The sequence below is a fragment of the Mobula hypostoma genome, chromosome 13, assembly GCF_963921235.1.
Source record: "Mobula hypostoma chromosome 13, sMobHyp1.1, whole genome shotgun sequence".
NCBI classification, from domain to species: Eukaryota; Metazoa; Chordata; class Chondrichthyes; order Myliobatiformes; family Myliobatidae; genus Mobula; species Mobula hypostoma.
In genome coordinates, this window is record NC_086109.1 from 85,297,271 (window position 1) to 85,313,700 (window position 16,430).

Sequence of the window (16,430 nt, forward strand, 5' to 3'; positions counted from 1 at the left end):
ATGGATCTTTTCAATGACTTCAAGTTCCCTGGCCCCAATCATCTCATGGACGTCCAGTCCTTATTCACCTCTATCCCCCATCAGGAGAGCCTTAAAGCTCTCCGCTTCTTTCTAGATAACATACTCAACCTGTTCCCTTCGACCACCACTCTCCTCTGTCTTGCAGAATTGGTCCTTACTCTCAATAATTTCTCCTTCGGCTCCTCCCTCTTCCTTCAAACCAAAGGGGTAGCCATGGGCAGTTGCGTGGGTCCCAGCTATGCCTGCCTTTTAGTTGGTTATGTGGAACAGTTTCTGTTCCCAGCCTACACCAGTATCACTCCCCAACCTTTCCTATGCTACATCGACGACTGCATTGGGACTGCTTCCTGCACCCGTGCAGAGTTTGTTGACTCCATCAACTTTGCCTCCAACTTCCACACGGCCCTCAAATTTATCTGATCTACTTCTGACACTTCCCATCCCTTTCTCAATCTCTGGAGAGTTTATTTACTGATATCTTTTACAAACCCAATGATTCTCACAGCTACCTTGTCTATACCTTTTCCCACCCTGTTGCTTGTAAAAATGCCATCCCCTTCTTTCAGATCCTTCATCTTCACTGCAACAGCTCTTGGGATGAGGCTTTTCATTCCAGAACTAATGATATGTCCTCCTTCTTCAAAGAAAGGGGCTTTCCTTCCTCCACCATCAATGCTGCCCTCACCTCATCGCTTCCATTTTGCGCACGTCTGCCCTCACTCCATCCTCCTTCCACCCCACCAGGGATAGAGTTCCTCTTGTCCTCAACAAAACAGTCCTTGCAGGCCTAAAAAGTCGACTGCTTACTCTTTTCCTTCGATGCTGTTTAGCCTACTGAGTTCTTCCAACATTTTGTGTGTGTTTTTAGTTACTGAATTCTGAATCAGTGTGCTTTTCTGATATTCACATTCAAGGCAGAACAATTTAAAGCTTCAAAAAACCAGCTGGCCTAGGATATTGTCAGTGATTATTAAGCAAAATGATGCACCATGGACATTGAGCAATATTATAAATACATGGTTACTAATATTTAGACCAGTTAAGTATGGTGAAATGAACTACTTGAAACACACAGATCTCATCTTCACAGGTTATTTTTCTACTACACAAAATCCAGCAGAGGCTGCATTACCAGCAGAGACATATGGAACACACAGAGTCTCTGTGTCCTCATTTCTTTTGCATGTTAGTTATTTGTCAATCTTTATACATGTGCAGTTTTTCACTGAGTTATGTTCTACTGTAAATGTCAGTACGTATATGGTGACATTTACGTACCTTGATAATAAATTTACTTTTCAGCTTTGAGCTGCTGGAGTTTGCAAGTACTCCTTGTGACTGTAGGTTTCTGGTTTCCTCCCATATTCCAAGGAAATGCAAGTTGTTCATCTTTACTGTACATTTCCCTGGGTGAGTGGTAGAAACTTGGAGGAAAGGATGGGAATGTGGGGCAGATAAAAAAAAAGGGATAAAGATGGGATTAGTACGAATGAGTGCATGATTCCCACCAGTGTGATCTGAGAGGAATAGAGGGCTTGTTTCTTACTCTATTACTTCATGAGTGAGAGTACATTGCCTGTCACTTCAGAAAGCTGAGAATCAATTTATGATATAGGTAAATTTTAATAGAAACTCATTTTATTTAAATTTTTTTGGAAAGGATTTCTTTGATAGATAGGTAAAAGCATTGAACAAAGATTGGTCAGAGTGTCCAACCAGTTGACAACAGTTACTGGAATAACTCCTGTGCTGACGTCCTGTTCAATAAGTAGTGGGACTGATGGAAAGTTCTGTTGAATGCTGACCTGGTCACCTATCTGCCTACTTGAGGTGATGTTGAGAAGCCTCACTGCGTTGCTAGGAACCGGCATGCGCTATCCTTTGTAAACCAGCTCCCCTGAGATCTTTTGCTGCAAGTGGATTGCTGACTGGGTCAACTCACACTAAAATGAGTGAGGTCCTAGCCAAACACACAGTGTTTGCCTTTTTGTGTGAGAACAGAGGTGGGGATTGGGAATGAGCAATGAGTTAATTTTGCAAGCACAATTTAGGTAATTACTGTATTAGCCCAAAAAGACAGATGGAAGGGCACATTGGATAAACAATTAACTGATGGCAGAACTGGTCATACCATTTTAAAAATACATACATTTTTTCTAATGATTTACATAGAACCCTGGTACTAATTCTCAGCAATGCCCTTTATTGCGGTATCAGATAAAGCTGCTTCCTGGCCCAGAAAGGACACAGGTATAAGAATCTGCTGGTTCTACCTAAGTTAATCATTGGTGAAAACGAGGACAGTGGCGCGATTTTTCCCATGTGTTAACAATTGGTGTGTTACACACAATAAGCCAAGGTCAGCCTAATGAACTCTCTATCAAGAATTTTAGGAGAACATTGTGGATGTTGGAAATAGAAAACATTGCAAGTATTCAGCAGGTCAAGCAGAATTAATATTTCAAGTCAATAATCCTTTGTTAGAACTGAAAAAGTAAGAAAACAAGTAATTTAAGTTGTACAAAGAAGGAAGGGTGGCGAAAGCAGAGGGAATACTTGTGATGTGCCCCAGACCAAAGTTGACATGGTTACTATTGCTTTAAGACCAAGTAGGTAAAGACAGCAAAGAAATAAAGGAACAAACTGAAACAGGCATATCCAGATTAAATTCATCAATCTCAGGTTTGGATTTCAGCCTTCATTTTACTGTAGTCATTCCTTCTGTTCTTTCTATTCTTTCCCAGTTCCGAAAGAAAACATACTTTGTTTTTGTTTTTCCAATTCTGAGGCAACGTCATTGTTCTCTTACATTAGTTGTTCTCCCTCTAGTGATGCTATCTAACCTAAGGGCATTGGTCATTTTCCATTTTTGTTTCAGCTGAGTGCTCGGCAGCCTTTCCTTTTTTTCCATGAGCAATGAATGTTTTGGCTCCCAGTAATAGTTAAGTGGTGGGAGAACATTAGCTTGGATGATCCAGCATGATGGTGAATTGTACTCCTGGCATGATCCAACAGGAAGAGGAATCAAAAAAAGGTCTTTAGCATCAAAGTCAAAGACAACGGCATTGAAAATTCTGCTAACAATCTACAGCATCTCTGACAAATGCATAGCAAAGACTTTCCGATCCATGGTCACTTATCTCAAGGTAGATATGGTAACATATATGTACTTTAAAAATAAATTTACTTTGAACTTTAGAACTGTACAGTTTTGTATAATTATTTCCATTTTTCCATTTCATGTATCTTTATTTACAGTTTTCTTGGTACTATAATGAAGTATTTTTAAGCAAAGAACCGCCAAGGAAAGCAAAAACTCCTTCTGCCCCTCCTCTACACCATGTAGTCTCTATTTTCAAGTGTCTTGGTTTAACATCCCACCTGAAGCTTCACTTTAGAAGTCACAAAGCAAATAGGAATTAACAGAAAACTTCCATCATGCTGGAAGGTATATTGTTCTGAGGCAACCTCTCTTACTGGACATGCTGTCTTTTTTTAGATCTCTCTCCTTTTACGAATAACATAGCATGATGCTGAAGCTGATTCCAACACTTTGTCATATCTTCATTTCTCTTCATCACTGAATTCAACCTTGAATGGAAAAAAAAATTAAAAGACGAATAGAAATATTTCATAATCAGAATCTGGTTTAGTATCACTGATATATGTTGTGAACGTTGTTATTATGAGGCAGATGTACAATGCAATACATTAAAAATGATAAATTTCAATAAGAAATATATATTTAAAAATTACATTAAAGAAAGTGAAAAAAGAGAGCAAAAATAGTGAGATAGTGGTTATGGGTTGCTTCATTGTCCATTTAGAAATATGATGGCGGAGGGGAAGAAGCTGTTCCTAAAGCATTGAGTGTATGTCTTCAAGCTCCTATATCTCTACTCTGATGGTAGTAATCAGAAGAGAGCATCTCCTGGGTGATGGGGGTCCTCAATAATATATCCTGTCTTTTTGAGGCATCACTGTTTGAAGATGTCCTCAATGATGATAGGTTAGTGTCCATGAAGGAGCGGGTGCTAGCCTTTGTTTACAATTTATTCAAAAATACCACTACTGGCCTGCATAACATAACGTCTATTAGACTAAGTCTGTTCCCAATACCATCACCAGTACATGCAATCTTTTTTTTTTAGGAGGACTAGGAAAATACCTTCAGGCAGTCAGAACGTTCGTGTAATTGTTTTAATATTCCCATAAAGACTTTAAAAATTTGTATGTGTGCCATATGTAAAATGTTCAACATGCACTTCCTGGTGTAATCAATTTTAGATTTCTATCTGCCAATGTTTATTCTGACTGCATGCAGGTATTGAGCAGAAACATTTGTGTGGTTATGGAATAGTCAGTAACTATGATCTCATACCCTACCTTGATTACCCTTCAAGAAAAGAGAATTAAATAAAGTTAATTTTTAATATTAAGAGGACTAGAAAGGTAGAAGATGTACCATAATTATACTGAGCCTACTTAGATGTACCTAGCAGAGAGTGATCAATACCAAGAAATGTTCATTTGACCTTGGTGGGAATGTTATGCAGATTTACCAGAATATTATATGGCAGGAATTTGCAAGTCACTTTCACAAATATTAGGTAATGTTAGGTGAATTTTAAGACCACAAGTCATGAGAGCAGCATTGGGCCATTCAGCCCATCTAGTCTGCTCCACCATTTGATCATGGCTGGTTTATTTTTCCTCACAACCCCATTCCCCTGCCTCCTTGCTGTAAGTCTGAGATTGATGGGGTTTTTTTGTAAACTAAAAGTATCATAGGAGCTTAAAACACATTGATATAGAAATAAGTCACCAGTTAGGCACGATAGCCCTTCATGGTGGTTCAGAGTTGAAGAGCCTTTATATCCTTACTTGCTATCCTATTTCCTAAACAAGTTTGCCTTATTTCTCAACAATCCTTAAAGAGTAGTCTCATCTATTATCAAAATGTTGTGTTAGGTGCAACTTTGTACACAAAGTAAAACGCTTACCTTTCCTGTAGAAACTGTTCACATCTCAGTTCCCAAGTAGTTGGTGTGGGAGGCTGTGGAGGATCTTTCTTCTTTGTGCACACATCCAGTGGAAAAAAAGAAAGCAAGGAGAAGGCAAATAACAAACTGCTGCTCTCCTCTGAGTCTGGGGTCTCTTTGCTTATGCTTTTATCTCCTGCAGCAAAATGAAAATTCAAGCTAAATACTGATAGAATTGTAGGCACTATTCAAGGTACTGATTTGAAGTGTCTTTAGCTCTACAACTTAAATGTGCTGAGGAGAGGCTGAAGCTTTTTCAGGTTAGTTCACTAGTGAGTCAACAAGTAAAACAGGAAACAATATAAGAAAGGATGTGGTGCCATTGGACAGAATCCAAAGAAGGTTCATGAAAATTATCCCAGAAATGAAAGGGTTAATGTGGCTCTGGGCCTCCACTCACTGGAGTTTAGAAGAATGAGGGGGATCTCATTGAAGCCTATCAAATATTGAATATTGAAAGGTTTAGATAGAGAGATGTGCAGAGGTTTCCTATAGTGGGACAGGGTAAGACCAGAGGGCAGAGCCTCAGAATAGAAGGATATTCCTTTAGAACAGAAATGAGGAAGAATTTCTTTAGCCAGAGGTTGGTGGATCTGTGGCATTCATTACCACAGATAGCTGTGGAGGCCAAGTTATTAAGTATATTCAAAGTGTTTGCTGATAGGTTCTTGCGTTAGTCAGGGCATCAAATGTTATGAGGAGAAGGCAGAACAATGGGTTTGGGAGGGATAGTAAATCCTCAGCCATGATGGAATGGCACAGCAGACTTGATGGGCTGAGTGACATAATCTTGCTCCTGTCTCATGGTCTTATGGTTTATATCTCACCAAAGATTCTCATAAATTTCTACAGGTCTGCCGTGGAGAGCATTCTGTGTGGCTGTATCACCATTTGGTATGGAGGGACCACTGCAAAGAGTCAGAAAAAGCTGCAGAAAGTTCTAAACTCAGCCAGTTTCATGATGGGTACTAGCATTGAAGATACCTTCAAAAGTCAATGCCTCAAAAAGGCAATATCCATCATTAAGGACCCCATTGCTACCATTAAGGAGCAGATACGGGAGCTTGAAGTCACACATAAATAGCTCCTCCCTCTTCTCAACCAGATTGCGGAACAGACAATGAACCAACCCATGAATACCACCTCAATATTTTTGGCTCCCTTTTTGCACTACTTATTTAATTTCATTTTTTAAAATATATATACTTCTTATTGTAATTTGTCATCTAGTGTCCTTGCAGTACATATTGTTACGTACCCCGTAACTGGGTTGCCAAACCAGCAGAAATGGATCACTCAGTTGGAGTCTGGATTACTAGAACTAAGAAAGTTTTATTAAAGAAACAAGCAACACAGTAATCGAAAGGATAATAAATGCAACAGTTCAGCAATGTTAACCACACATGTGCACAGAATTAAGATAACAGCATCAATCAAGCTCTATCGTTGTCTAGGGGTAAATGACCAAATTTCAAAGTGATTCAAAGTTCAGTTCGCAGTAATCGTTGCCATGGCGATGGACAAGGTGGGGGAAGAGAGAGATAGAACAGGAACAACTGATCATTCAGAACACTGCTTCACTCACAGACCGGCGGGTTGGCTCACAAGCAACTTTTTGGGCGGGTCCTTGGTGATGTCACCTGAGGTCACCGACTGTGACCCCTCCTCCAGATGCGGTCGATCCTCTGCAGTGAACCCGGCACCCAGGCAAGGGCGGACACACACCGGGTTCCCGCTGATCGTACCTTTCCACCCTGGTCGTTGTCTGATACTTCTCACCCACTCGTGAGAGGCGCACCGCTTCCAGGGTCTCGTTACCTCGGGTGGTGTGTGTGTCTGTCTTAGCGAACCTGTCCCTTTTTATCCCCCTGCTGGGGTATCGCCTGTCCATCACTTCAAACAGTTCAGGGTTCAAAGGGGGAGCCGCTTCAGACAGCTCTCTCTCTCCCACGTCCCTTCATTACACATCTCCAGACGCTGCTCCATTGTTCCTTATCTCTCCTTCCCCTGAGGGCAGGTGGCAGACCAACTGCTGATGCCACTGATGCTAGCCCAGGCCAGCAAACATCTTAATTTTATGTGTATTCTCGTAACAATACGTACACAGCCATGCAGTGAGTTAAACATCTTCTCAAAAATCACCCGAAATGGAAGCTTTCTTTGGGATTTTTAATGAGATCTCTAATGTGTGAAACTGCAGAAATCTAAATAAGATATGTATTAAATTAAATACACATGCCTGAATACACTAATACTGCTGATTATTCTCATAACTGGTGTTAACCAAGGTAATACATGCATACAATACTTCATAACTATGCCCTGTAAACAGTGGGCTGAGAAGTGGCAGATGGAGTTCAACACGGAGAAGTGTGAGGTGGTACACTTTGGAAGGACAAACTCCAAGGCAGAGTACACAGTAAATGGCAGGATGCTTGGTACTGTGGAGGAGCAGAGGGATCTTGGGGTACATGTCCACAGATCCCTGAAAGTTGCCTCACAGGTAGATAGGGTAGTTAAGAAAGCTTATGGGGTGTTAGCTTTCATAAGTCAAGGGATAGAGTTTAAGTGTCGCGATGTAATGATGCAGCTCTATAAAACTCTGGTTAGGCCATACTTGGAGTACTGTGTCCAGTTCTGGTCACCTCACTATAGGAAGGATGTGGAAGCATTGAAAAAGGTACAGAGGAGATTTATCAGGATGCTGTCTGGTTTAAAGAGTATGCATTATGATCAGAGATTAAGGGAGCTAGGGCTTTACTCTTTGGAGAGGAGGATGAGAGAAGACATGATAGAGGTGTACAAGATAATAAGAGGAATAGATAGAGTGGATAGCCAGCACCTCTTCCCCAGGGCACCACTGCTCAATACAAGAGGACATGGCTTTAAGGTAAGGGGTGGGAAGTTCAAGGAGGATATTAGAGGAAGGTTTTTTACTCAGAGAGTGGTTGGTGCGTGGAATGCACTGCCTGAGTCAGTGGTGGAGGCAGATACACTAGTGAAGTTTAAGAGACTACTAGACAGGTATATGGAGGAATCTAAGGTGGGGGCTTATATGGCAGGCAGGGTTTGAGGGTCGGCACAACATTGTGGGCCGAAGGGCCTGTACTGTGCTGTACTATTCCATGTTCTATGTTCTAACAAAAGTCATGATACAAGCAAACACTCGGCATGTAAGAAAATTCCTAGGAGCATGGTTTTCTGCAAACAATTCTGTAAAGAAACATGTAGACCTTGATCCTATTTATGAGCCAATACGGGCAAAATTCCAGACAACAATGCATGAAGTTCACCACGTAACCGATTAATGATGAGATTTCTTTCCTGCATCAAAACTGATGTCCATAACGATGACCAAGTGGCTGATTGATAAATATATAAAGGCCATGCTTTTGGAGGACACACCACAATTAACAGCATACTGATGATGTCTCCTCATAAGGTGACGAAACATTTGCAAATAAATTGCCAAGATCAGAGAACAAAACTCAACCTAACAATCAACCAACCTGACCCACACATTTTCTGAATTATTTCAAACAAGAGGAAATTCATGGTGCAATGATATCAAAATAATGATAAATATAATACTCCAAAATATATCTACTAAGTGTCTACCAATATTAACAAAAACTTAGAACTCATAGATATTGTTATTTCAAGACCAGTTAGAGGATGGAAATGAATATCTTTCCAATCTTTCCACTGTGTGCTTCACAGGATGGAGATGGATGTCTTTCCACCATGTGTTTCAAATCAAATCAAAATTAACCCATGCAGGAAATTATATAAAAGCTTATGTACAGGAAATGATGTTCATACAAAATGAAATGTGTCTCTAAAGTAGGAGTTCCCAACCTTCTGAATGCCACAGACCAATACTATTAAGCAAGAAGTCCGTGGACCCCAAGTTAGGAACCCCTGCTCTAGAGGTTAGAACATGGAGTTTTATATATTGCACTGTACTGCTGCCACAACACAACTATTTTCACAACATATGTCAATGATATTAAACCTGACTTTGATTCCATGTACGTAATGCCTGCAAAATCATACAGATCAGGGAAATTGTGATGTTGATATGTACTGAGTGATTGCATGCAATCAACACATTGGAGTTCAGTGATCCAGATGTTAACCTCTCTTAACTTCTTACATATCTGAAATAAATTCACTACTAACAAGGGCACATCACAAATGAAAGCAACCATTAGGCCACTTGCTGGATGTTTTTGCTGGTTGTGTTGTAATTCTACAAGATAGGACATTACCTTTGGAAAAGTTCACTGAGTACAGAATTGGTCTGATAGATGTTGAACTGTTTTTTTTGCTAAATTAAAGCCACTGGCATTGTCAAGAGGAGGAAAACTTAGAAAAGGAAAAGTCAGACAGTTCAAACTGTTATATAAAGGAAGGGGAATCTAAAGAGAATGCATCTTCGCTGCAGGTATTTAAGCAGTAAATCTATTTGAAAGCAGTTTGCAGGAATTACAAGATGAAAAAAGTTAGCTCTATTTGTCACATTTATATCACATCAGTGAAATGCATTGTTCCGAGTCGATGGCCGGCAGAGTGTGGGATGTGCTGGATGTATTGTTGCCATGCTTCCAACACCAATATAGCATACACACAATTTTCTCTCCCTAACTCCCCATCTTTTGCAATGTGGAAGGAGACCAGGGCACCTAGAAGAAACCCATGCAGTCATGGGGAGAACGTACAAACTTCTTATTTTTAGCAATCACAAGAAAATCTGCAGATGCTGGAAATCCAAAGCCACACCTAAAAAATGCTGGAGGAACTCAGCAGGTCAGGCAGCATCTCCGGAAAAGAGTTAATAGTCAATGTTTCGGGCCGACCGTTCATCAGGATTGGAAAGAAAGAGGAGTCGGAGTAAGAAAGTGGGGGTAGGGGAGAAAGAAGTACAAGGTGGCAGGTGGTAGGTGAAACAGGGAGGCGGGAGGGGATGAAGTAAAGAGCTGGGAAGTTGATAGGTGAAAGAGATAAAGGGCTGGAGAAGGGGGAACCTGGTAGGGAAGGACAGTAGACCGTGGAAGAAAGGGAAAGGGGAGGAACACCAGAGGGAGGTGATGGGCAGGTAAGAAGAGAAGGGGTGAGAAGGGGTGTGGATACGATAGGGTCTTTTAAGAGACTCTTGGATAGGTACATGGAGCTTAGAAAAATAGAGGGCTTTGGGTAACCGTAGGTAGTTTCTAAAGTAAGTACATGTTTGACACAGCATTGTGGGCCAAAGGGCCTGTATTGTGCTGTAGGTTTTCTATGTTTCTAAACAAGAATAGGGATAACAGTGGGAATTGAACTCCAATCTCATAGCTGTGGCAATAAAGCGTTATGCTAACCACTGAGCTACCGTGTATTATGCTACAGTGTTACGGTACAGTTTTGAACAGAATCATAAATTCCACAGAAACAACCTGGAAGTCCTACAACAATATTCTAAGCTTCTAGAACATAGAAACATAGAAAACCTACAGCACAATACAGGCCCTTTGGCCCACAATGCTGTGCCGAACATATACTTACTTAGAAACCTAAGGTTACACATTGTCCTCTATTTCTCTAAGCTCCATGTACCTATCCAGGAGTCTCTTAAAAGACCCTGTCGTAGCTGCCTCCACCACTGTTGCAGGCAGCCCATTCCACGCACTCACCACTCTGCGTAAAAAAAGACTTACCCCTGACATCTCCTCTGTACCTACTTCCAATCATCTTAAAACTGTGCCCTCTCCTGATAGCCATTTCAGCCCCGGGAAAAAGCCTCTGACTATCCACATGATCAATGCCCCTCATCATCTTATACACCTTTATCAGGTCACCTCTCATTCTCCGCTGCTCCAAGGAGAAAAGGCGGAGTCACTCAATCTATTCTCATAAGGCATGCTCCCCAATCTAGGCAACATCCTCGTAAATCTCCTCTGCACCCTTTCTATAGTTTCCATATCCTTCCTGTAGTGAGGTGACCAGAACTGAGCACAGTACTCCAAGTGGGGTCTGACCAGGGTCCTATAAAGCTGTAACATTATCTCTCGGCTCTTGAACTCAATTCCACGGTTGATGAAGACCGTATGCCTCCTTAACCACAGAGTCAACCTGCGTAGCAGCTTTGAGTGTCCTATGGACTCGGACCCCAAGATCCCTCTGATCTCCCACACTGCCAAGAGTCTTACCATTAATACTATATTCCGCCATCATATTTGACCTACCAAAATGAACCACCTCACACTTACCTGGGTTGAACTCCATCTGCCACTTCTCAGCCCCGTTTTGCATCCTATTGTTGTCCCGCTGTAACCTCTGACAGCCCTCCACACTATCCACAACACCGCCAACCTTTGTGTCATCAGCAAATTTACTAACCCATCCCTCCACTTCCTCATTCAGGTCATTTACAAAAATCACAAAGAGTAGGGGTCCCAGAACAGATCTCTGAGGCACACCACTGGTCACCGACCTCCATGCAGAATATGACCCGTCTACAACCACTCTTTGCCTCCTGTGAGCAAACCAATTCTGGATCCACAAAGCAAGGTCCCCTTGGATCCCATGCCTCCTTACTTTCTTAATAAGCCTTGCATGGGGTACCTTATCAAATGCCTTGCTGAAATTGATATACACTACATCTACTGCTCTACCTTCATCAATGTCTTCAGTCACATCCTCAAAAATACTTCTACTGTAGTATTTAAATGGTGATTAGAAAACAACAAAAGCAGACATAAAGTAAGCTATCAGACCTAAATCGTGTGTAATTTTCCTGACATTCATCTTCGATTTACACTAGTTTCAGTCTCTCTTCTGTTGCACTGTAGTTGCACTATGAGTTACCAACTTTCTATAGACAGTGAATGCTGGAAGCACTCAGATCATGCAGAATTGAATCAGATTTAATATCACGAGCATATGTTGTGAAATTTGTTGACGTTGTGGCAGCAGTACAATGCAATGCATGATAACTGAGAGAAGAAAAAACTGTGGATTACAGTAATATATAAAATAGTTAAATTAAATAAGTAGTGCAAAAAATAGGAAATAAAAATGTAGTGAGGTAGTGAGTATAGGTACGATGTCCATTCAGAAATCATATGGCAGAAGCGAAGAAGCTGTTCCTGAATCATCGAGCGTGTGCTTTCAGGTTTCTGTACCTACTTCCTGATGATTTTATGCCTTACAAGGCGCGAAATGATAGACTGTGTGGCGCGCCACTCCTCACACAGACAGTAGGTGGCCGTTGACTCACAAAGAGTTCATCCACCCTTTGACAGGTTTTATTTTTAGTCCTGCTGGGTGCCTACATACCCTCCTCCCTGGTTAACCGAAGTGCACTGGGGGCGTGCCAGTTGAGTTGCCGACAATCCAACCCGAGACAAGTAGTACTGGGCTACGTGGTACCAGTAGCAAGGCAAAGCCCTGACCTGACCTAGTAGTGGTAGTAGTTCCTGATGGTAGTACAGAGAATTGTTGTGGAGAGAATAAACTGTTAATGCAGCAGGATGACAAACTTTCATCGGAACTGGTATCAAGCACGATCATGAGGTTTGCATTTCTCTGCGTACAATTCAAACTTTTGATATTACCAGTCAATCACATTATATATGTGTATTTTATTTGTGCCACAGCTGTTTGAAACATACACTGTTCAGGTCAGAAGCTCTAAACCAGAAAGGTAAATATTGTATTACAAATTTACTCTAATTTCTAATATTTGGTCACCTCCAATGTAGGAAGGACATCGAAGCTTTGGAAAAGGTGTAAAAGAGGTTTACTAGGATGTTGCCTAAATTAGAGAGTATGAACTACAATGAGAGGTTGCGCAAACTTGGGTTGTTTTCTCTGGAGCGGCAGAGGCTGAGGGGAGATCTGATAGAGGATTATAAAATTACGATCGGCATAGATAACAGTAGACAGACAGTATCCTTTTCACAAGGTTGAAATGTCTAATCTCAGAGACCATGCTTTCAAGGTGAACGAGGGCAAGTTCAAAGGAGATGTGAGGGGCATTTCTTTTTTTACATAGAGAGTGGTGTGTGTCTTAATTGGGCTGCCTGGGGTGGTGGTAGAGGCAGATACACCGGGAATTTTAAAGGAAGTTTAGATAGGCACATTAATGTGAGAGAAATAGAAGATATGGACATTATGTAGGCAGAAGGGATTAATTTAGTTGCCCACTTGATTACTCATTTAATTGGTTTGGCACAACATTGTGGACTGAAGGGTTTGTTCCTGTGCTTTACGTTCTATATTCTATTTCATTGTTTATGTGAATAGTTTTTGAAAGGAAACATCTGCATTATTCCTTACCTTTGATAAAGAAGAAACTGCCATCTTTGTCAAAAGCAAATACTGGCTTCCAGGGTGATGCCACCGCATGTGGAAAAGGGAGTGTATAGTGGCACAAAGTATCCCCATGGATGCTGTCCATCAATGCCATTGTGCCATTTTTAAGGATGAGAAGAAACTAAAAAGAACAGAAGAATTTTTGTGTAGGATTTCATTCTTCATATTCATAACACGAGCTCAACTTTAGTAATTTTCTTTACAGGAACGATGCTAATCAAAATACGCATCTCCCATATACACCAGACAATGAAACAGATGCACCACCATACACTCCTTCATCTCGAAATCTACAGGATTTCTTTAATGTTCAACATACCAAATATCTTTCCTTGCAGAACGTATGGAGGAAACAGAATCTCAAGGTAGGAATGGAAAGAAGAGCAGATATTGTACATGACTTGCAAAGTCTGCACTTTGACAATCTGGGCTCTCCTAACATAACGATTCTCGAACGTTTCTGGATTTGCACAATTACACAATTTAATGTCACATCTGTAAAAATCATGGACAAATAAGAAGTCTGTGACAGGTGCAAGTGATTCAGTGTACCTTTAAAGCGTGAGATATGTCCGGTCTGTGGAACTTAGTGCTAAGAGCTGGTTACAGATAGGTATACTGTAAGTAAAATGCTCTCCTTTGGAGTGACTTTTTCTCAGGCTTTCTAAAACAACTCAAACCCAACTGTGACCTCATTAGGGCAACCACTCCGCAGCCTAACATTGCCCTTACCCTTGAGGTTTGAATCACTCTCTATCAAGTCCTCTCTCCCAATTCTGAACATCTCAATTACAACCACGCCCCTCCACCAAATTCTTACGCCCACTACCTGTTTTCTTTCAATTATTTCACAAAGTAATCCACTGAACACGATAGATAAGTAAGGTCTTTACTATTGCAACACTTTGAGCCTTGTGTGCAATAGGAATTTGTAGCAACTGACCTTCACACAAAGTAAATACACCAGCAGCATACAACATATTCAGTGCCCCTTTCTGGACAGCAAAGAACCCCACTACAGTCAACATCAAGGGCAGTAAGATTTGCCCCAAAAAAAGGACTCACTGTAGCCAATTTTAAAATCACCCACCTTCACCGTGCAATGAATCTTCGTAGGATTTACAGCACAATCAAAGGCAATGCACGAAATAAGTTACAATGTTGGGATTATCATTCTCCTAGATCCTAATGTGAAATAAAAATCTCCTGCAGAACACTGCAGGGCTCCTCTCTCACAACTCACCGTCTTTGACATTAATTAAGTTATCCTATGTCTTGTAACCATCATGGGAAATTAATTAGCTGCTATTTTAACAGGGCCATTAACTTATTAAAAGTAAGTTGGTCTCGGGCCAGCTAGTGGTGCAATGACATCAGTGTCGGACTCCGGAACAAAGGTTCCCGGGTTCGAACCCAGTTGGGGCCACTCCCGAGTACGCTTTCCATCCGTGCCGGGTTGAGTGTCGAGATCACAACTCGACCTCGTAAAATAAAGGGAAAAATACTGCGAAATGTCTGTGTGAGGTGTGGTACCCCACACAGTCTCTCTCTCGCTCTGTGCCTTGCAAAGAGAAAAAAGACATCGTCCCGCCAAAATCGCACACGCATGCACGCACATACCAAAAGAAAAGTAAATAGGTCTCATAACTGACTCAGCGGTGAAACCCTCCAAACCAAAAAGACCATAAGAATAGGCACTTTCTGGATCCATTCATGTCCACAGGACTGAGATGCTGAAGGCTGTAAACATTATTAGATTATTAGATTAGATTATGAGGACATGCAGTCCTCTTTTTTTGTCATTTAGTAATGCATGCATTAAGAAATGACACAATATTCCTCCGGTGTGATATCACAGAAACACAGGACAGACCAAGACTGAAAAACTGACAAAAAACACATAATTATAACATATAGATACAACAGTGCAAGCAATACCGTAATTTGATGAAGAACAGGCCATGGGCATGGTAAAAAAAAGTTCAAAGTCTCTTGAAAGTCCCACATCTCACGCAGATGGGAGAAGGAAGAAAACTCTCCCTGCCATGCCCGACCACAGTCCAACTCTGAGCCGTTTGAAAACTTCGAGCCTCTGACCAGCCCTCTGACACCGAGCACCATCTCTGCCGAGCGCTTCGACCCCAGCCCCGGCCGCCAGCAGCAGGCAAAGCCGAGGATTTGGGGCCTTCCTTCCAGAGATTCTCGAGTGCACAGTAGCAGCGGCAGCGAACTGGGCATTTCAGAAGTTTCTCCAGACGTTCCTCCGTGCTTCTCACGTCCGTCTCCATCAAATCAGAATTGTGCACGGTACCCTACTTAATAAATACGATATCATTTCCAGTAATATTCTGAAGGCCAGTTGATACTATAGGGTATGAAATAGGCTGTTGGTTTAATCTGTTCGATCTTTTTCCATTAACCTGTTCCTGTCCTGCATTTTGAATCCTTTCAGATGAGACATCAATTTGGGCAGCTTCCTCGAGTTTTGTATACTATATTCATTTCTCTCTGTTCAGTTTACTCTTCCATAGAGTGATTGAATGTTGCTGGACATCACCCCCACTCCCAAATCTCTGATACAGTCCTATGTCTAATATATTTTCATCACAGACCAAGTAACTGTAAAAGCATTTAAACCTGATCTGCTTTATCAGTTTTACATGCTACTATTCTTTATATTATTTGATTAGTCAACTTATGCCTCATATTCTCTCATGCTGACTTATGCCTCATATTGTCTCATACTGGTCTCTCATGAGTCTATCTACTATTTCTCGGTTAAACATTATCATTAAATCATTTGTCTTCCTTTTCTCAGACTATTTGTGGGTTTCCCCCATTTCCTTTAGTTATTATCCATCTGAAATCAGCTCTTTCTTTGATGTACAATCCCTTTTCCCTTGACTTACTTGAGGTGACCTGCTATTCCATCCACTTTTGTTCTCTCCTGCATTAGTCAGCTGTGCACTTTAAATCCATGTTTGTTTCAGATATTCAGCCTATAGAGCAGGA

At 41.2% G+C, this 16,430-nt stretch overlaps 1 protein-coding gene across 4 annotated transcripts in view; it reads right to left on the reverse strand.

The window, feature by feature from the left end:
• Positions 1 to 1,776: 1,776 nt before the first annotated feature.
• Positions 1,777 to 16,430, reverse strand: part of wdr93 (WD repeat domain 93) — a 70,701-nt gene continuing 56,047 nt past the window's right edge. For all 4 annotated transcript variants that reach the window (XM_063066104.1, XM_063066102.1, XM_063066103.1 and 1 more), the window contains 3 exons: positions 13,383 to 13,539; positions 5,025 to 5,199; positions 1,777 to 3,612 (listed from right to left, as the gene is read on the reverse strand). In XM_063066104.1, the coding sequence (XP_062922174.1) occupies positions 3,495 to 3,612; positions 5,025 to 5,199; positions 13,383 to 13,539 (450 nt within the window). In that variant the 3' untranslated portion in view covers positions 1,777 to 3,494. The remainder of the gene's footprint in view (positions 3,613 to 5,024; positions 5,200 to 13,382; positions 13,540 to 16,430) is intronic.